Below are 22954 nucleotides of genomic sequence, written 5' to 3' on the forward strand. Positions count from 1 at the left end.
TTAATAATAAATAAATATTATATTATTAAATATACTACATATTATTATTATTATTATTATTATTATTATTATTATTATTATTATTATAACCTGATAAATATAGATTAGATTACAATAATTAGATAATTATTAGAGAATAAATAGATAATTTTTATTCCTTTTTTAATTGTGAAAAAAATCTATAATTATTACATTTATTGTGAAATATATTTAGGTAAATATTTTATAATAATGATTATTATTGTTTTATAATGTTTTATAACAACATTAATCCAAATACTACTACTACTACTACTACTACTACTACTAATAATAATAATAATAATAATTCTCTCCTACATCACCACTAAAAAGCCACACACTTACGTAGCCTAGCGCTGACAGTGGATTTCAGCTGAGGAGGCACATTTGTCATTATCATACTAATCCACTTTACGTTGATGTTTATGTTCACATGTTCAGCAAATATTTACATAAAGCAACATTATTTGGCAGGTGAGGAGATTGAGTGTGCTGAATAATGAGCGATAGAACACTCTTTTTCATTGGGACATCAGCTGGGACAAATACACAAGGCAATATTAGCATAATATATACATAATGACTGACAAATGCAGGGAACGACTAAAAAAAAGCGCTAAATGCTTTATAAGATCAACAAAACTGCAATCAGCGAATTACCTAGAGAGTGGTCTTTACCTTTGATTAAAAGTGAAATCCACCAGTGTGTCAGCAAGCCCATTAAGACCAGCTTGCCTGGCTTATAGTTCATTAAGCAATTGATTTGATGACTGCTATCCTTTAGTGCTTTATTAGTTTTAGAGGTAGAGTCGCTTTCACAATCATTTTATGTTTGAAATGAAATAGTGAAGCTAACCCCCTTTGTTGGAATTATTGTTCAGTATCAAATAGTAATAGATATCAAATTAATACTTAATGTAGGCCATTCAAAAGTCTGGAGCCATACTGGAGTATAGATGCTGAAAATTCAGCTTTGCCATCACAGAAATAAATTACATTTTAAAATATATTACAATATATATAGGCAGTGTTGGGAAGTAACTACTGTAGTTACTATGTAATTGTGTTACGTAATTTAATTACAAAATAAATGTAACTGTAATCCATTACAGTTACTGAGAAGAAGAAAAAAAACATGCGTAATTAAATTACAATTACTTATGAAACTCTTATCGATTACAAAAGGGCATTACATCGGAATATTCTAAATTCTAAATTGCATTGACTGCTCTAAAATATGAGACACCAATGTTTCAGGAGTTTAAGATTTTTTCTATCATCCAGCTCTAGCTTAGAGCAGTTCTAGGTTATCTTGTGTGTATTATAAGAACTCAAGATCCTATTTAAACCTTGACAACAAACAAATCAATAAAATCCATGAGGGACAGAATGGGCCATGATGGCAGCAGACGTCACGGTCTTCAGACAGTCACAACTCACACAATTCATGCAGGTACTTGTGCAGGTACTTCTACAGTGTAGTCAAGTTTGATTCCATTGTCAATAACTGTCTATTCATCTTGAGGCTCATTAGGAGATTCCAGCATCTGCCAAGAGCTTAAATAAACACTATTAAAGAGCTAATGGAACATTTCACAGGCCTGTGCCTCTTCTTCAAGGCAACAAAAACCATACTGGATCATTTAGCTGCGCTGGTCAAGTGCTTCATGCTGGTGCCTGTTGCTCAGTGCAAGACATTTGCATTAAAGTAATAGGTAACTTCAAAAAAACAAACAAACAAACGTTGGTGCCGATAGCCTTGTAGGCAACGCGCCGACATACAGCGCCGTTACGCTTACGGGCGTCCCGTGTTCGAATCCTGACTCGAGGACCTGATTCCTGCTAACCAACTCAATTCTGATCTGTCCTGTCACAATATATAAAATACATAAAAATGCCAAAAAACAAACAAATATAACATAACATAACATAACATAATTATAATAATAATTACAACAATTTAATTTCAATTATTTAATGTATTATTCTGTCAACATCCATCTATCCAAACATCCTATACTCTATAATGTTCCTAAAAATTTAAGTTTTGGTGAAATGTATTTGTTACATTTTAAAATGTATTTGTGGAAATCCTTCATTAGTGATATCTCAAAAAAAGGAAGGGATAGATAGATAGATAGATAGATAGATAGATACTTTGAAATTAAGTTTGATCGGATTTACATAAATGAAACAAATCCCTAATAAATTAATAATAATGTGGTACTTAAAATCATTATCCAAGTCTAGTAATAGTAGTAGTAGTATCAGTAGTAGTAGTTGTAGTAGTAATAATAATAATAATAATTTTAATATATAAATTTTAATAATAATTTACAATATTATTATAAATATTATTTATTTATCACTTATTTCCTCTGCTAAATAAATAAATAAATAAATGTGTGCGTAATCTAGGGGAACAATGTAAACAAACAAACAAACAAAATAAATAAATAAATATACATAAAAATATACATTTGTTATTATTTTTTAATCACTTATATGCAAGACTTAATGTCAAACATTAATGCCTTGCTTTTTTTCTTTCTTTTTAGTTTTGGAGGCAATTGGTCTCACACAACAATTAAGACTTATTCTAGCCAAGAACCACCCACTTAGGCAGGAAGAATCCGACTGATTGACATGTAAAACGACCAGTAGTTCAATCACGGTTTAATTTGTTGTAGGCGACTTTACGAGCAGATAAATCTGATTCTGTGTAGGTTTGGTCAGTGATATGCCATATGGAAACTGGCATTGAACTAGTGTAAGAACAATCCCCACCCCCATATCAAACCCTACTCACGATAAAACAAGACAGAAAGCTTGCGGAGAAAATAGTTTAGAAGCAGAAGATAAGTGTGTGTGGAGGAACAGAGCCCTTTCATGTGGCGATGTGTTGGGATGTGGACTAACTTAAATCACACCAGCTAAAGCCGCTGGGATTCAGCAGCGTTGCCCCAGGGACCCGCTCCCCACATAAAGCCCCCTCACCCCCTCACTGTGTTGCAGGGGAGCTTTAAGATCTTTGCCAAGCGCTGTCTACCTCTCCAAACTCTTCTGAACTGATGCATGTAGAAAGTGAACAGCTTTGATACGATACAAACACTGCTAGCCCACTGAAAGGTGCAGAGAGCTCAGGAAATAGCTCAGACACACCGAGCCACACTTCCTCAACACATTCACCGTGACAGCATTTACACTGCAGGTCTTCATGCCCAATTCCAAATGGTTGACTATAACCGATATCTGAATTTACACCATACACTTGGCAAAACAACCCAAGGTACAGACCCGGAAACAGGGTTGCCAGGTCTTCTAAACAAAACCAGCCCAATTGCTAATGAAAACTAGCCTAGTCACGTTTTTTTTAGCCCAGGGGAGGTGGGGAGATCGCTTTAACCCAAAGACTAAAAAACAACCTGCAGCAACAGTGTAAAAGTAGTCCATTTCAATGGGAAAACAGCGATCGACTGGTAGATCGTTATCACTGTCCCAGTTGATCCCACGGTTCACGATGGTCGAAATATAGGAAGAAAATATTAACATTGAATTGAGGGTGTGGGGTTATACTAATATATCACTGAAGAGAACTGACTGTTTTGAGAAAAGTTTAGATGGCAATGCCATTTTCTTCTTTTACCTCTGTATAAAGTAGTATTTATAAGCGCAGCTTTGCTTTGTTTACAGCGGTAACCAAGGAAACACAATATCGTGGCTGTTCCATAAGCGCCACCTGCTGGCAGAGAGTGAATTTGTGTCTCAGGCCCCGTTTACACTAGTGCATTTTCATTTTAAAACGCATAACTTTTGCTACGGTTACGCCTGTCGTTTACACAACTCCTGCGTTTTCGACCCTCAAAAACGGAGACTATTGAAAACACTGCAGACCCCATTTTGGTTTGAAAACTCCGGGGTTGCGTTTCAGTGTAAACGGAGCAAAACGGAGACTTTTGAAAACGATGGTGTGGCTGATCCCACATTCGTTCGACGTATCCTTGACGACCGTGTAAACAATAACATCATGCTCATTGTTGTACCCATAGATATGTAAAGGTAGATTCCCCATTCGACTGCTCCAAGCACGTAGACACCATAGATATATCTATGGTAGACACGTCCGCCGCCATCTAAATAATAGGGAATCTACCTATACATTTATGATTGTACCTGCATGAATAGTCATGTGACATGCGTTTTCGGTTGTGTAGTGTAGACGGAGATAGTTTCTGAAACGCAGTGAAAACGCCAGTGTAGACGAGGATCGTTTTCATTTTAAAATGCCGTTTTAAAACGAAAATGCACTAGTGTAAACAGGGCCTCAATCATTGATCTACATACAATAATTATATTATAGATCAGTGGCCTCAATCAGTCCGTCTTCTGTTTTTGTTTCATGCAGATATTTTATATAGCATAATTTCACAAAGCTAAAGTCAGACTGTTCTGTTTTTGCTTTAAATCCTGAAATTATACACAATTTCAAATGTCATCAGATGTTTTTGTTTCAGGCCAGTTTGCTTGTTATGGAGCCTAGTGCATTTTCATTTTAAAACGCATAACTTTTGCTACGGTTACGCCTGTCGTTTACACAACTCCTGCGTTTTCGACCCTCAAAAACGGAAACTATTGAAAACACTGCAGACCCCATTTTAGTTTGAAAACTACGGGGTTGCGTTTCAGTGTAAACGGAGCAAAACGGAGACTTTTGAAAACGATGGTGTGGGTGATCCCACATTCGCTCGACGTATCCTTGACGACCGTGTAAACAATAACATCATGCTCATTGTTGTACCCATAGATATGTAAAGGTAGATTCCCCATTCGACTGCTCCAAGCACGTAGACACCATAGATATATCTATGGTAGACACGTCCGCCGCCATCTAAATAATAGGGAATCTACCTATACATTTATGATTGTACCTGCATGAATAGTCATGTGACATGCGTTTTCGGTTGTGTAGTGTAGACGGAGATAGTTTCTGAAACGCAGTGAAAACGCCAGTGTAGACGAGGATCGTTTTCATTTTAAAATGCCGTTTTAAAACGAAAATGCACTAGTGTAAACAGGGCATCAATCATTGATCTACATACAATGATTATATTATAGATCAGTGTCCTCAATCAGTCCGTCTTCTGTTTTTGTTTCATGCAGATATTTTATATAGCATAATTTCACAAAGCTAAAGTCAGACTGTTCTGTTTTTGCTTTAAATCCTGAAATTATACGCAATTTCAAATGTCATCAGATGTTTTTGTTTAAGGCCAGTTTGCTTGTTATGGAGCAAATAACCAATATAAATAAATTTGCTTTAAAAAAAAATTAAAAAAAACATCAACCAGTATCAGTATTGGCCAATTTGCTAGATTTAAAAAAACAAACAAACAAACAAATAAATAAATAAATGGATGGATCTGAGCTAGTTTTTATGTTAGATTGATAAATGAGGCCCGGTATGTGTCACTTACTATATTTTTCTATGTACAACTATGTCCAATTTTACTTGCCAGGATGAAATAATGCTTAAAATCCTAAAATGACTGTGAAAATGATGAGAAAAACATAACAGCTCTAATAATTTATGAATTATAAAATGCTTTTATAAGCTTCACAATTGTGTTTTTAAATCCTCCCAAAATTGGCCCCATTGGCTACCATTGTAACCGCCTCACCATAACATACATTCATACATTCATTCATTTTAAGAAAATTAGGGATGTGAAAAAATTACTTACATACTTTTTGTGGTAAATCAACATTACGCCATATATGCAGTTGACTAAGCTTGTATCGGACCTGGAATATACCTTTTTAAGTCACAACTAAAATGTTTAAATGTCACTTCATTAAATACAGAATACGAAGCCACATCTGCCACAGAGTCTTACTGAAGCATAACACTAGATTGGAGTCTATAGGAATATTGGTGATAAAGAAACAGATAATAACACTGATACACTGACAAACATGACTCTATAGGCCTCTTATACAGTACATGGCTCTCTTATACACAGCAGCAGCTCTGTCCTTTAGCTCTCCAGCCGTTGCTACTTCCTGGCAGTGTTGTAATGTTTCACGGACTGTGAGAGTAACAATTAAATAATGCTAATGCATTGCTTTTGCCCTCCAAACACTGCTGCCTCTCGCTGGGTTTTAGGATTGTGCTGCAGTGGCCTATAATGCTGTGAAAAATGGCTTTCCATCACAAGTTAATCTAAACATAGAGGCTTACATAAGACAGAGCAGCACTTGAAGATCTTTTGCCGCAAAGCCAAGGACTTACTGCTATTCGAAAAGAGAATAAGGATATTATTCAAACAAATCAGCAATGGAAATCATGCAAATGTATTCATGTTTGCATTTGCACGTTGAGCACTAAGATTAATAGACACAGAAGTACCTGCTTTCTTTTTGAAGCAAAGCATAAAAAGAAGAGAATGTATTATGGTGCATCTGATGATGATTCATGGCATTTGGCTTTTTGTGTTGCATGCAGCCGAGTCAGTTTGTGAAAAGAGCACAGTTTGTGCCTGCTACATTTAAAGAAGCGCACAAAACAAAGCAAATGTCTGCAAATTGAATATCTAAATTATTAACTTCTAGGATGTCGACTGACTGGAAAATGTTCAATCAACTGAATTTCATAATTTTCCAATTAATCATTGCAATTAGTTCCATTTATAAATATTTGCTGGGGGGGTATATGTAGGTGCTAACCATTTATCAGGGGCATGATTAATTGCTTTTAATGCTTTTTTTAATGCTTTTTTAAATATAATTATTTGAAACAATCATTACATCTGAAACAACAAACAAATATTTGTATAGGATTATGTGCATATACCAGCCATAACTTCATCTAAAAATGCTTTTTTTTTTTTTTACTTCAAATTTGAAACAATTTAAATTTGTCGCTTTGATTTTCTGACAGATTTAGTATAAAACATGGCTTGGAAAAAATGCATATGTTTTATATAGAATCTGAAATTAGTACTTTATTCTTGTTGTTGTTGTTGTTGTTATTTTTGTAATGAAAACATTATTTTTCATGACAATGAACACTTTTTTTTCTATTTCACATTGATTTGAAATAATCAGCAATAATTTGCCAAATGTTTTCTTTAAAAAGAGATTGTGTGTTATATATTATGTGTATATATAATAGCCAACTCTTTTACCAAATAACTAACTTTTTAATCAACTATTTATTTATTTATTTAACCTTATTTTTTTGATTATAGGAAAACTGCAGCCATTTTAGTTCACCTAGGTGCATTGCAAGTATAAAATACACCATAAATGAAATGATTTATTTAGCTTAAAAATGGAAAGACATTATTTCTTAGACTTGTGACTCATGACCATTACTCAGAAGGAATCTGTCAGGAATTTTCAGGTCATTTTAGACACAAGACAGCAAAACTTTCAGCCAATCCCAGAGGCCTGTTCTCAGACAGAAGCTCTTGTGCAGCGCTGTATGGTAAACATCTGGAGATACGGCCCTAACACGAAGGTCAGGCCAAACTTAACAAAGAGCAAACCGTTGCTGAGTAACAGCAGGGAGCGACAGCGCTGCTCTTCAGAGCGCTGTTCCACAGCAAACACAGAGAGACTGAAAATCCTACCTGCTCTCGCTTTACCTCAGTGTAATGCCCCAGTCGCTACGGTAAACCTGAAAAGGATACGGCCAGGCACGACCGGCTTTCGGTTGACTAGTGCGAAGGACAACTCCGTCTTCAAAAACACAGCCGAGGACTTTATGATGTGCTGCCCAAAGCGAAACGTGGCCATAGTGGACATCAATTCCTGTGAGAGACAGAGACAGAGCTTTAACCGTCAATGACAAATAAGAGTGTCCACAATACAGACAAGGAAAAAACTTTGTATTCATTTATTATTACTTACATATATACATTATGTATGTATGTATGTATTTAAAAGCTGCAAATGTCATGCAAATGTCAAATTATCTAATATTTTAAGAGGCTTAAATATATTATTATATTAATATAAGGTGTTATATAATAATGATACATATTATAAATGTATATTTTAAGATGTTTTTAACAAATATTACAATCAAAAATACCATAAGGTTTTTGAACAACATTTTACAAAATTGTAAAACTTGAAAATGTCATGAAAATGTCATGAAAAAGTAAGTAATATTTTAAGAGACTTAAAGATTATTATTATTATTATTATTATTATTATTGTCTTTTGATTTTGTTAAGATTTAATTTAATTACATTCAATTAACAAAAAAAATAGAGAATAGAGAACTTTAAATGAAAATATTATAGTATATATTTTTTAGGTGACTATATTTATAATTTTACAACATTGATACATATAAATTATAATTAAATTAATATAAAATAAATAATAAATAATAGTTAGCTCAATAAATATTTTGAAAGGTTTTTTTTCAGTAAATTACACAAACAATCCCATAAATAAACAAACAAACAAACAAACAAACAAACAAACAAATAAACAAATAAATAAATAAATAAATACATAAATAACTAAATAAAAGTTTGAAAAACGTTTTTTCCCCCTCAATTTTTTACTCCATCTTTGATTTAATTACGACTTCAGGAAAAACAACGTTTGGGTGTATTTTACTAACATTTAAACGCATTGTGTATGTATGAATTGTTTATGTAATGTATTTTTGAATAATTTAACAGATCCAGACAAATAAATGATCATTATGTTAATGACCCAACAGTTAAGTTTACCTTAGCAAGCTAATATGATCACACATCCTGTTAAGTGAAGTTTTTCTCTATGCTTTTAATTGTCTGAGACAACATTTACCCATTCTATAATATTACTTCTCTCCTTTCAGTGCAGATAAAAGCATCTCATATAGCAGACCTGAAGTAAACAAATTGATGGCGAGCTATTTTAAAACAGTCTCAATGGGAGATGTCAATGATAAAACGAATATCTGAAACAGCAAGAGTTCAAACAAATAACAATCCATAAAGCAAAAATCTTGTCACACTGGGAGGGCTTTTCAATGCCCACCATTACAAACAAGCATCGACCAAGATCAGCGTCCTCTTGCTAAATTTAAACATCTTCTCCAGGGAATTTCAGTCTGCATTGATCAGCTAAAAATATATTAATGCAGTCGCATTACCCATCCCAAGTGGAATAAAAGTAACAGTTTGCCCTAACAAAATGACAAATCTGTCATCATTTGCTCACCCTCAAATTTATTTGATTTTCTTTCTTCCATAGATAATGACAGAACTGTCATTTTTAGCTGAACTATTGCATGATGAGTGCATGATTTGTCCTATTTACCAAGCGAAACAAATGTCAAGCAATCAGTTCTGCATTCAACATGATAAAGAGAGAAAAAAACTTAGAAATGTAATTACATGTACTAACCAAAGGGAGTTGGGTTTTTATATGTGCATGAATTATTATAATGGGGTTATATTAAGTCTATGCGGACACAGGAGGAGGAAGAAGAGCCGGACAAGGGTGAAGATAATGAGGAAGATTCACACCTCACAGATACACACACAAGCATAGGTGCACTCAAAATGACCCCCCACACACACACACACACACAGACACACATGTGCACACATGCATGCATGAAGAATTATTCATACACAGGCATACACAGAAAACCTAATTTTCTTTCCCTCTAAACACACACACACTCACACAGAAACACATATAATTTGGGAAAACATGGCGAAAAGGACCCATACTGTGCATTGCATTGGACCGTGTCCCAGAGGACGAAATCCAAAAAAAGTATGAAAATGAAGAGAAAAAAAAAAAAAAGAAAGCAGAAAATGTGTGCATACCAGCTGTCTCGGGCCTCCTCAATGGATTCCAACAATTCTGCAATTAAGAATCACAATGCTGCGATTAGCATGCCACAGTTTGCAATGACCTAATTAATGTGCATCTCCCGTGTGCTTAACGACACGCGTTTGGCATTTTGTTCCACGTCAGGTACGGTAACACACACGTGCGTGGATTTAAGGGTGTTGGTGCATTTCGGCACTCAGCTGTGATTTGATATCAACATTTTCATCAAAGGTGCTTGTGACTCGGCTCGCAGCAGTGACGGTCACGCATGATTCGCTGGGCTTGCGCTCGGCCTGCATTCATGCGGCGTTATTGCGCCGGTTACGTTTTTAATCCTTATCTGTAACCTTGACTGCACAGATTGCTGCTCCAGCGTGTAATCAGTGAAATCCAGAAGCCTGCTCACCGCCACTGATACATCATTTACTGGCAGATACAATAATCCCTAAACTAATTCAAACACACACATACACACACTCCAAGGTTCATCCAATGAAACTCAGCTGGAATATTTATTTTGAAATATATGGACATGGTAAACACTTATGAGAACAAATGGTTATGGTATTTGAAGTAATTTTGTTTTCCTCATATATTTAATTTTTCATTATTCTCATTAAGGCTGTGCAATTAATCAAACTTAAATCCATTAGTCCATGTAATTTTGGCTTTTTAAATAATTAGTAGGGTTATACACTATAGAGATGCATACATATGGGCCAATGAAGAATGCAGAATGGGCTGTGCAGCAAAAGAAAAAAAATGAATGCAGCATAGTTTGGATTCAGGAGGACAGATGTCACAAACTCAAGCAGCCATGCGGTTATAGCACAAGCAATGTACTGCAAAACCAAGAAACCGTATATCTGCTATATACAAACAGAAACAGCATGAGGATTTATATGACCAAAGCAGGACAGATAATATTGATATAACTCTAATTCATTCTAACTAAACAAGTATAAACTGTTCGTTTTACATGCATAAATGTGCAATGATGTTATTAGAATTTGCAGTTATCAAATATTAACCGTAAAAACTTCTTAAGAAAAAAAAACTCTTCATATAAATTATAAGTTTGTAAATAGAGAAATCTATTAACTTTTTATACATAACCTGTATAGTTCCCTGTAATCATTTTTGATATTATTATAATTAATATAATTATTATTATTTATTTTATTTTTTTATGAAATTTCCATCTGGAACACAAACATCTGATAAGAATGCTAAATCATACAAGTAAAATAGTAATATGTATGTTGAGAACATTTTGTCAATGTGAGGGCATCTTAACTTCAAGAGGTTATTTACAAAGATAAGTGAAGTCTTTTTTCTCTTAAGTACAAAGTTAAGAAAAAAAGACAAGAAGTTGTTTTTGCTTTATGAATAAAAAAAAATTAAAATAATAAAAAATCTTAAAGGGATAGTTCAGCCAAAAATGAAAGATCTGTCATTAATTACTCATCCTCATGTCATTCCAAAACGGTAAGACCTTCGTTCATCTTCTGAACACAAATTATGAAATCCGAGGGCTTTATAGACAGCAAGGGAACTACCTTGTTGCTGTCTATGCAGGGTCAGAAAGCTCTTGGCTGAACTATCCCTTTAAGATTGTTTTGTGAATCCATGTCTCTAGATTCTAATTAATCTAATACATTATAAGCAATAAACAACAAATAAAACTAATAATGAGTTCGATCAGACAAATAAAACAACTGCAAAAATTTGGGTTAAAGAATAGAAAGATGAAAAAATCAATAAAAGCAATCAGTAAGCAATCAAACAATATTTACCAATGCAAAAAGCACTCATGATGCTTTCACATGCAGCACAGCACAGACATTGTCCAAAAACATCTTGCTCCGTTAAATAGAGTGCTCATGTGTTGTCTTAAATCAATCGCTACTGTATATATCATAAATCACAGTCATATTGCAAGCAAAGCTTATTTGAAAATAATTATTTTTTTTGTCCCAGTTGCTTTTGTTTTAATAGAAACGCACGTGTTCAGATATCAGTACTCACAAAATCAGACTAAAAGTGCATTTCTTCTGCCTGTAAATATCAGACCACCCTAAAGCTGTTTATATGTCAGAGCTTTGCTTGCAGCTCCAACATGTCATGACCCCTTAAAACAAAAGGTTGACTGCATCTCAACACCTCCTTGTTTTACATAGTGGCCTGTAAAGACATATCGACCACTTCTTCCCTGTGGAATTGGGCTCAGGTGTTCATAACTGCAAAGCCACTGAAATCCCTGTGACAGCATGAAACACATACAGGAAACATTATATCCCCTATCATAACACAACACACAAACTCAAGGTATTTAATGGACACGTTTCACTCAGCTCTGGCCTGATAAGCACAAAACGAATGCTAATGCAGTTCAAGCACTGGACATTTTCTCAATCTCAGCAGCTACTTTTTATTTGTATACAAATGTATATGTTTACAGGACTGCAGTTAAAAATGTAATTATACAGTTAAGAAGGGAACAGCAATAGAAAAAAATTCATTTATATGAAACTCAAAAGAGCCAAGTGAGATACATTCAGTGCAATAACATTAAACATATATCAAAAGCAGACCTTAGGCTATATCCATGTGAGACTTGTCCTCATCTCCAATTTGAACACAAAAGCAATGATATGCTGCCCAAGGCTGAGCTATACCCTCTTTTTACTGAACTATAAAAAAAAGACTATAGGATTCTGTCCAACAAGCAGTGAGCCCTAAATTAAATCAACTCCGTTGAATACTTGTCTTTAGCTAGTCCATTGGAGATGAAAATAATGTCTTATTGAGGCCCAGCACTCAAAAGCTTTTTAAAAAATTTTATGGCATTTTTGCATTCATATCCTTAGGTGATGTCAGTGACACAACAGACTAATTCCGTATGGTTCAGTGTACAAGCACAGCAATCTCTCGTCTTTATCAGTAAGTGTATTGAGCACATACTGCAGAAGCACGGCTAGTACAGCAGCTCTTCCCTTCTGTGTATTGGTAACTCTCCGGATGGTCTCAAAATCTAGTGTGCAATGTAAATATTTGTGTCTTTAATGGCCCACTAGGAAAACATGGTCACATTTCACACTGGCAAACTTCAGTCATTTCAATACAAATCCATACAATTTCATGTGAGAGTAAAATATTTCCATACGCAGATTTCATAATGGGTTCTAGCTGGACACAAGGATTCGCTACACTGTCCATCAGAAATCTTCTTCTAGTTTGAAAGTGACTTCTGTGTTACTTTCATAGCTACACTTTCATCATTACACTTCTAAAAATAGAGGCTTTTGTGCTAATATGACCGCACCTTTAGAGTTTGTTCAAATCCCTATGATGGAGCAGAAACTATAATAATCAACCCAGGCTCAATGGAAAACTGTATATCTACCTGCAATTTTGCTGAACTGAAAAATGTGCCTACACATACAGTACAATTCACTGCAGTCTGCAGCTGAAATGAATATTAGTGGCAGCTAATAAAGACGTATTTCCGCGCAGTTCCCCTGCACAATACTACGTTATGACCTCAAAACACTTTTAACATTGTAAACTAATACATTTTGAAATTTGCATCACTTAGGCAGCTCCATATGTATGGCTATTCTGATGTAGTAAACCTGCTCAGTAGCACACCTGGTACAGTATTGTGATACAGAGTGCCGTGAAACACAAGTAATGATAAAAGAGATTCGTTGAGACTCATAGGAGCAAGCAAAAATGGCATGGTTGGATCAGCATTTTTTTGTTTGTTTGTTTTTGTTAAAACTACTGGTACCATTAACCTTTAGCACCAAGCACTTGATATTTCACCTCTGAACTGATGTGATACACTATATAAAACAAGCATCATAATACAACTTCGCCAGATTCATGTTAGTCTGTTTCAGATAGAACTGAACAAGCTTTTAGTGCCACTCATGGGACATTTCTCTTTGAAAGTGTTGCGAAATGTGCAAGAAGCAACATAATATAATTTCGCACAAATGTCACCACAGGCCTGTTTTTCCAATTAGCCTAGGTTGATAATAATAGTGATGCTTAGCAATGATTTGCAAACACTGCTAATTATACTAGGCCACCCTCTGAGATGTGTCATATGACATCAGAATTTACAATGGCACGTTTCCTTTAATGTATTGCTTAATGCACTGCAATTGCATTTCAACAAAAAGTTCCTTTCAAAATGATGGATGAAGCTGAGGAAAATGTACAGTACGTATATTTTATCAGCAGTGAAACATACCATTATAAAATAGTTTCATCTTTGTTGTGCTTATTATACAATGGATTTGTTTAGCTAGAGGTTAACATCAGACTAAGCTGTAGGCGTTAGTCGAGTCTCTCATGTGGTACATATGAGTAGCACTGTTTGTATAAAGTAGAGTCTTTAATCACTGGCTTAAAGCAATCAATTTGGTAACACTGCTGTAGACGGCTTCCCACATTTTTAGGCATAACCATTGCTTCATTTCACACATTTTGCTTTCTTATGCACTGTCTATGTCAAGGACAAGATCCTTTGCAATGAAAACATGCTTATTAACATCTTAGTACAATGTAATAACATTGTAATAACAAAGCTGGTTGCACTGCAAGACTATGGCATTGATGAATGAACTTCTAGTGAACCGCTGATGGAGTGTGGCATTGCATAAAATGAATCATGATGAATAACCAATTATTTACCACACAGAAAGCACCTCAAGGTGAAAATAAAACACACATTTGATTTCATTTTGCATCCAAACATGGCCTTTGGCACACTGCACTTCATCTACCTGAGAAGAGAGGAAAAACAGTTCCCAAACACACCCAGAGAGCAACGGGCTTCAGCTGTTAGTTTAGCTTGCCGATAACTAGAGTTTATTCAGGTAGCAGATGCATCCAGACAGAGGGCTAGAGGGAGTTCCCGTGTTTTGAAATGCTATCAGAAGCAATGCAAGTGTTGAAACGTCATCTCATTACGTTTGTTTGCAGGAGTAGTTTGGTAGCAAATAAGATCCCACAAGTACAGCTACATCAATAAGGCAGTGATGAAAGATGCTGACTGCCGATCTCTCACGGGTGCGCTGGCAGTAATCGAGTCAGACATGCGTGCGCATGCATGTGGGCACGTTTGCGTCTATGTGTTTATTATAATAACGACTAATTAAATGTGTTCACACCAAGAACCAGTGAGATACAAAGGGAAAGGCAAGGCATCTGGATGTAACATGCTGCTTTGTTAATTATAGTATTCATAATAATTTGCTATTTAAAATGAGCAAATGACCTTACAACCTTTTCTCGAAATCAGCTGAATGCTACTGCACAGATGGTTGAAAAAAAGCTCAACCCTTACAGGTGGTTTGGCAGCATCTCTTTGTCTAGAGTACAATATTAAGCTCTTCCAGAGGCCTTGCCAAAAGACTTTTACCATGTTAAATTCAAGCAAGAAAACCATGCATTGCTTGAGCCTACACTAAGTTTTCAAAACCATATTTGTTATTTTTAGACAAAGGGGCAATGAGGTCCTATCCAAAACATCACCCCAAACCACTTACGGTCCTCCTACAAGTCCACATTATGATTATGCAAAAGCATAGGCTGTGGAAATGATATCTGAGAGCGGTTTACTAACCATAATTAACCTACAGTAGTTCCCAACTAAAAGTGTCATATTGTATCAGATCTCAACATGGCAGCCACTATGACAAGAGACCACTCTTATAGTATGTCATTTATTTGTTTCTTTGTTTGTTTCGAAGGGTCACTTCTCACTTTACAATATGACTTCTTATATAACTTTGGCAACACATTAATTTAAGGACCAATTCTCACATTTAACTAGTTGCTTATTAACATGCGTATCACTAGCATATTGACTGTTTATTATTAGTACTTATAAAGCACATATTAATCCCTTATTCTGCATGATCATATTTTAGATCCCTTAATCCTACAAAATACCTAAACTTAACAACCGGCATACAAACTATTAATAAGAAGCAAATTAGGGGTTTATTAAAGGCAAAAGTAACAGTAAATAGATTACTTACTTACTTTACTTTACTTATTTATTTAGGTGAGGTGTGTCCAGATTGGATCCAGCCTCTTGCAAAGATTTCACATGACCCCAACTATTGCTATACGAGCATCTATGGTTAGTTTCATGCCGAGCTCAATGTATTTTAAAAGAAACAAACAGTATTAACACATAGTAGTAATGAAAAACAACTGACAACCAACTCGCATCATTACAACAAACATTATATATGATTTTTTTACAATATTTGATATAAAAGAAGAAAAAAAAAACAGCAAATTTGGACACTGAGTTCACCAGAAGAACTACATTTTTTACATAGTTTGAGTTTGTTGTTCAATAATTATCTGAATCTTAGCTAACTCGCAAGCTCCAGTGGTTACAAAATTATCTGGAAAACGGTAATGGAAATTAGCATGTATAAACCTTAATTAATTTAATCAGATAAAAAGTATCTTACTTGTACAGATGCATGAATAATAGTGAAAGGTCCATTGTCTATGGTCCATAGAGTATCAATGTATGAAGCACAACTCACACAAAGTTACTGCTGTCTGCTGGTCAACGTGGTGAATTCATATAACCAACTGAACCAGATTTGGTTCTTTTAACCTTCATCCAAAATTCCAATTGATTCCAGTGATCCAATTGAAATGACGATGGATTTCGTCTGCAAAAATTCACCAAACAATAGCAAATGTGACTGCACCTTAGAATCACATCTACAGCTAGCTGGACAAACAGAAGTTGTGCTCAATTTTTTTTTTTTTTCTCCAACTCGGTAAGTCAGTTCACTCAATGCCATTAGCCCAGAAATGATATTTCTTTAACATGTGTCAAAAATACTTTTCATTTCTTTATATGGATTTTTAAAACTGCGCTTTCTGCACCTTTAAATAAACAATATACGCACAGCAAAATTCATTGTATGATGCATGCTTATCTTTTATTATAACCAAAACACCTCCATCTTTGTTGCAATATACTGTAGGTAAGTCCCAGATGTGCAAGGGGAAACATGTTTTTTTTTTCTCTTATTTTCTAAAGAAACGTTTTTCATTTGGTTCCCATTTCCCGTCAGCGGTTCCACCTCTGTTATTAAGATGAGGCTCATACAATCTACCACAACAAAAGGAAACTTCTGATTAACAGGTGCTGCTGGACGAGGGAGACAGTGCATTTAAGCTTGTTTTAATTGAAAAACTCTTACAATGTAGCCTATATCACCTGTGTTTGAACACCAGCGCGCTGAGCGTTATATAGAGCGTGTATAGAAATCTTATTTAGATCCAATTTTCTGATCAGCACTGGCTTACCAGTAAAACTGTCAGGACGCTCTAAAGTTATCACACCATCATCTCATTCGCAGCCGTAAGAATCATCATGCAGAGAAAATATCAAAGGGCGGAACGCAGATATAGTCGTCTTTTAAAAAGCGCAGGTCTACAGTAGAGGACGCGGTTTAAGTCTACAGCGCAGACTTTCAATAAGAGCAATGGAACATAATGGTTTTGATTGAAATGTACTCTGATTTGTGCACGGGGCATATCAAAAGCAGCGGGTCTTGCGGCCTTTGAACGCCCCCTCAAGGTCATCGTATTTGTTATTCTTATTTCCAGCAGATTCTCCTGGCGGGTAGCTAGGTAGATAATGAACAATACTGTTGCCTCTATGGAAATTCGTGGAGTATTTATGACAAAATCAATCAGCTATTTAATGCGGCACTGAGATGACTTGGCTTGCACGTCTGTTGTGTTCTAAGCAGTTTATTTAAATTTCACATTTTGCATGTAGCGTGTTCAAAGATTATGGTTACAGCTGATCTGTGGCATGTGGTGATTCTGATCTTGGATTCTATGAAGTAGTGCCAATTTTGCTGACTTAAAGGCCAAAAGCATGAAGGCTCACAGACTAGAAAGGGTTATCACATCAACAATCAGCCAAAGCTGTATATGGAATGATTGCTCATGGGGCCAATGTATCAAAAGCTGACCTTTGACCTGAAGGCAGTCCTAAAGGTTGACCTGTGACACCAGTGTCATGATGTATTGCATCTTTAACACTAGCTTGTATGCAAACAAATAAGACACATCAATTGTATGAAGGCGAGTGAGGATGGTCAAGACTTTTCATACATTCAGTCTCAACATGAAAGGAAAACATTATGCAGCTTGCAGGAAAAAAATAAACAATAGAAAAAAAAACGTAAAAGGTTATTTCTTTATACCAAAATTTTAAGTGTAATCTAAGACTATTTTCACCTCACAAATAAAGATACAAGAAGGTGAATCTAATAAAGACATATCAGATTCACATTTCACATTATTGTTGATAATGCTCAAAAAGATAAAAAAGTTATACACACTGAAGTGCCTTGAAAAAAATTGTACCTCACTGAATTTTTTTTTATTTCATATAAAAATACATTAAATCAGTCCTGGAGCAATCCAGAAAAGTAATGGGTTGAAAGTCACATGTCTCATGAGTTTATATTTCAAATCTGAAAAAGATACCATGAAAAATGAGATTCCTGCAACCATTTTTCTGAGACTATGTATTCTGTTACTATACTTATAAAATTATAGAAATATATTTATTTCTGCACTGTTGTTACAGTCATTTAATAAAGTATAATTGTCTCTCAAATCAATCAATCAATCAATCAATATTTTCATTCATTCATTAATGCACATATTGTGTACATGCATTTTTTTTACTTCTATTTTAGCAGCTTAAACCTACCCATACCACCAAATCTTTCCCTAACCTTACCCATATACCACCTCAACAGCAGCAAATGTGATTTGCAATACAATAAGTACTTTGCAATACAATAACACATTGTATTAATTTATTTTTATTTATTATTTTTTTTTATGTAAGTACACAGTTCGTAAGGCCACCTAATATAAAGTGGGACCCATTTTTTTCATTTTGTTCTTTTTAATATGGAGTAAAACATGGTCCAGGCATGTTCTTTGACAGTATTTGTGAGATTCACCCAAGGAATAGCGTAAAAATTTTAATGAGGCATTTTGCCTCAGAAAGCGAAAGCACTTTACACAAATCTAGAAGGACACTTTGTGTGATCATGTCCTACTATCCATCTCACCACCTTGTGGTCCAAGGTTGATATAGCCGGGGTGGAAGTGGGGGATAAGCGCCGACTTGTCAAGAAATGCCCCATATGGCGTGCGTCTCTGATCGCCTCTGTCAGCCAAAATCCAGCTCCTGGCCTTCGCGTGTGGCTTAGCTTCTAAGCCCGGCAGACCACGTTTTTCTACTAACAGGAGAAGGGGTGAAGGCGGGTCACTGGAGCCTTAAAAACAGTTGCTTCGGGCAGATGGCACTTGTTAGCCTTGGATGGCCGCTCATATAGGAGAAGGTAAACTCCGATTTCAAACCTTCGCTGCCTTGCGGCTTATACCCATCCATGGGAAAGGCTAGGGGAGTCAACCCCGACATCAAATCCGGAGACGGAGTCCCCAAGGCAGTCTGACATTGTATTCAATGTCATTCTGGCAACTCCTGCGACACTCCTGGTGCCTAGCTGTATCGACTTCTGTCCTTCCCTTGGATACACCAGCTGCGTGGAGAGGGGGAGTCTGCTGCATGGGCAACAGCTGATTCTCCATATTACCCAGCCCAGGCCTTGTGGTTCCACTGGAGAGGACACTCCAGCAATGCCGCAAGGTGTCGACACAACACAGGAAGTGGCAGTTACCGGTGATAAACTCATCTGATTGGAGTAGGAAACGCCAGGGGCCACTTCCGACGGTGGGAGAGATCATCGCATCTCATTGGACAGCTACCGCCCGCCCAAGCTAGGCAGCCCCCAGCCAGTAAGGTGCTGTCCCGCCATGTCCTGCCTGCTTCACTGGGTGCGTGCAGCTTAGAGAGCTATCTCAACAAGCGGGCCACATCTACTGCACCAGGCAAAAATGATCTAAGAAAGAAGACCCCAGCTCTTCATTTCACAAGCTGGAACGTCAGGACCTTGTACACTGGTTTTACTGCTGACCTGGAGCAGGTTGACGATGCACGCAAGACTGCAGTCATCGACAGGGAACTCTCTCGACTGAACGTCGGCATTGGCTGCCTACAGGAGACCCGACTGGCCGACAGTGGTAACATCAGGGAAGCAAGCTACACCTTCTTTTGGCAAGGAAAGTCTTCAGATGAACCAAGGCAGCATGGTGTTGGCTTCACTATCAAGAACACACTCGTCGCCTTCATTGAACCTCCATCATCAGGCACGGAGAGGATACTTGTTGACTCCGCCTGTCAACATCCTCTGGCCCAGCAAATATCATCAGCGTGTATGCTCCAACTCTCTGCTCCACCTTAGAGGAGAAAGACCAGTTCTACAAGGCACTGGATGAAACAATATCTAGAATCCTCAGCACTGAAAGACTTTACCTGCTCTGTGACTTCAATGCTAGAGTGGGAGCCGACCATGAATCCTGGCCTACCTGCCTAGGTCTTCACAGTAGGTGTAAGATCAATGAGAATGGTCAGCGTCTGCTGGAGATGCGCTGCTTACGTGGCCTCTGCGTGACAAACACTTTCTTCAAATGCAAGGAGATCCATCAGGTGTCTTGGAGGCACCCCCAGTCCCGCCACTGGCACCAGCCAGACCTCGTCATCACCAGGCATGCGGAACTTGGTAGTATCCTCCTCACCCGCAGTTACCACAGTGCCGACTGCGACAAGGACCATTCCCTTGTGGCCAGCAAGGTGTGAGTTGCACTGAAGAAGCTATATTACTTCAAGAAAAACGGCCGCCCACGTATCAACACTTGCTGTGCAAGCAACCCAGAGACACAGCAGTTTGTTAGGAACTTACAGGAGGCTCTCACCAAGGAGTCACCTATTGATGACACCATTGAATCCAAGTGGTCCCACCTCCGAGATGCTGTGTACAACGCAGCCATCACAGCCTACGGGAAGAAGGAGCGTAAGAGTGCCGATTGATACGAGGCCCACTGGGAGGAAATGGAGCCCGTGACTGAGGCGAAGAGGAAGGCCCTTCTGGCTTACACTGGAAGCACTCAGGAGAACCAGGAAAAATGCCCAGCAATCCGCCCGCCACTGCGGCAACACATATTGGCTAAACCTCTGCAGCAGCATACAGACAGCTGCCGATACTGTACACGCAAGGGGCATGTACGAAGGCATAAAGAAGGCGATAGGCTCCAAAACCACCAAGATTGCTCCACTCAAGTCTAGGACAGGCGAAGTCATCACAGATCAACTGAGGTGCCTGCGGCGTATTCTGCGCATCCAGTGGCAGGACAATGTACCTAACACAGAGGTCCTGGAATGTGCCGGCATGAGAAGCATGTCTGCCATACTTAGTGAGAAGCGCCTTCGTTGGATCGGCCACGTCAGGAGAATGGGCCCTGGCCGCATTCCCAGGGACATATTGTATGGCGAACTGGCAGAGGGCTCACGACTAATTGGACGTCCAAGACTGCGCTACAAAGATATCTGTACGAAAGACATGAAGTTGTCCGACATCAACATCGGCACGCGGGAGAGCCGTGCAGAAGATCGCTCCGCCTGGCATTTCGTTGTCAGACAGGGCGTACAGAAAGCCGAGGAAACCAGGAATAAAAACCTTGCCGCAAAGAGAGCCAAGAGGAAGGAAAAGCAACTTCAGCCTCAGCTGGCATCATCATCGTTCATCTGCAGAAAATGCAGCAGAGATTGCCATTCAAGAATTGGGCTTTATAACCATTTGCGAAGGTGCAGATAGATGGAATTTCATCAAACTGGAAGCCACACCATCGTCTCCTGAAGACGGAAGGATGCGATATATCCATCTCTTACTTAAGTTCTGGATATTTCTATGCAGGACATGCAGACCTATCAGTCACACACATTATCAAAGGATCCATCTTAAAAATGTAGACATCTGAAAGAGGAAGCAGGATATCATACCTGGCAAAATGTCAAAATCCACCCGCCATTAATAAAAGAAAACTCATGATACATTTCTTAATGTGCCTATAAATACTGAGCTATTTAACAACAGCAAAGAAACAGCTTCAGAAAGTAAGGCAGCAGATATGTTTAACCAGCCTTAATGTCAACAAGAAAAAGGAGCTCATTGGCTTCAGAGGCCACACAGGGATTCAGTCTGCAATGAGTACGGACGAGAAAACAATGAAACCACAGAGGCACAGATTTCAAATGACCTTACCTGAACTCTGAGAAAAAAATAAAAATAAAAATAAATTAATTAATAAATATGTATACTCTTGCTAAATATCTTATTGAATAGCTTATTCCACTTGTAAATACGCCACATAAAAATGCACAATGGGTTACAAATGCCATTTCATAAAAAGCAAAACATGGAAACACTCAAATGCACCTGTAACAAAGGCCAGCCAGTTTAAACAGTAGCCCTAATACATCTTACTCAGACTCAAAATATAATTGTTACTTTATTCTAAGTGCAGACTAGTAAATAACAGTATGAGCCCTTCCCTCAGGGTTAAAGAACTCAAGAGATCCAATTTGTTGGTGTATGCAAGTCATTATCTCCAAGTGGTCTGTCAGCAAACTTTTCAGGGGCAAGGCATTAGTTGCCAAAATGAAATTAGGTGAACAAGCAGAGATGGATAAAGGCCATCTACAGGAGCACAGAAAGGATTAAACCAACAGCAGGGCGGCTTTTTCAAGCCTACATGGCTCCCAGAGGAGCCCCCAACAGCCTATTGATGACTTTGTCACTTTGACCTTTCATGTGATGGAGGGCTTGTAGGATACTACACACATTTCAATGGCAGCACTAATGCCCGGCCAGTAGAATCCTATCCTGTGAAAAATACAGTGCTTACATGAGAGCCGAGGACCATAATTCAAGACCACGAGACCCACGACAACAGGAATACACAGAGTCCTTAATCAAACAAATGAATTAACAGCAGACTTTAGACTCCTGTGTGTGTTTGGCAACACTTGAGATGTAGCATATGGCTCAGACACATGGGATAATTGATTTAAGGAGAATGCGATTCTTCATCAGGGACA

General features: G+C 37.3%; 1 protein-coding gene across 1 annotated transcript in view; it reads right to left on the reverse strand.

The window, feature by feature from the left end:
• Positions 1 to 22954, reverse strand: part of fhit (fragile histidine triad diadenosine triphosphatase) — a 274950-nt gene that overhangs the window by 167550 nt on the left and 84446 nt on the right. The window contains exon 3 of the mRNA XM_016566563.1: positions 7713 to 7833. Within this exon, the coding sequence (XP_016422049.1) occupies positions 7713 to 7827 (115 nt within the window). The 5' untranslated portion in view covers positions 7828 to 7833. The remainder of the gene's footprint in view (positions 1 to 7712; positions 7834 to 22954) is intronic.

This window comes from Sinocyclocheilus rhinocerous, unplaced genomic scaffold (genome assembly GCF_001515625.1).
Source record: "Sinocyclocheilus rhinocerous isolate Xijiao unplaced genomic scaffold, SAMN03320098_v1.1 scaffold1864, whole genome shotgun sequence".
NCBI lineage: Eukaryota > Metazoa > Chordata > Actinopteri > Cypriniformes > Cyprinidae > Sinocyclocheilus > Sinocyclocheilus rhinocerous.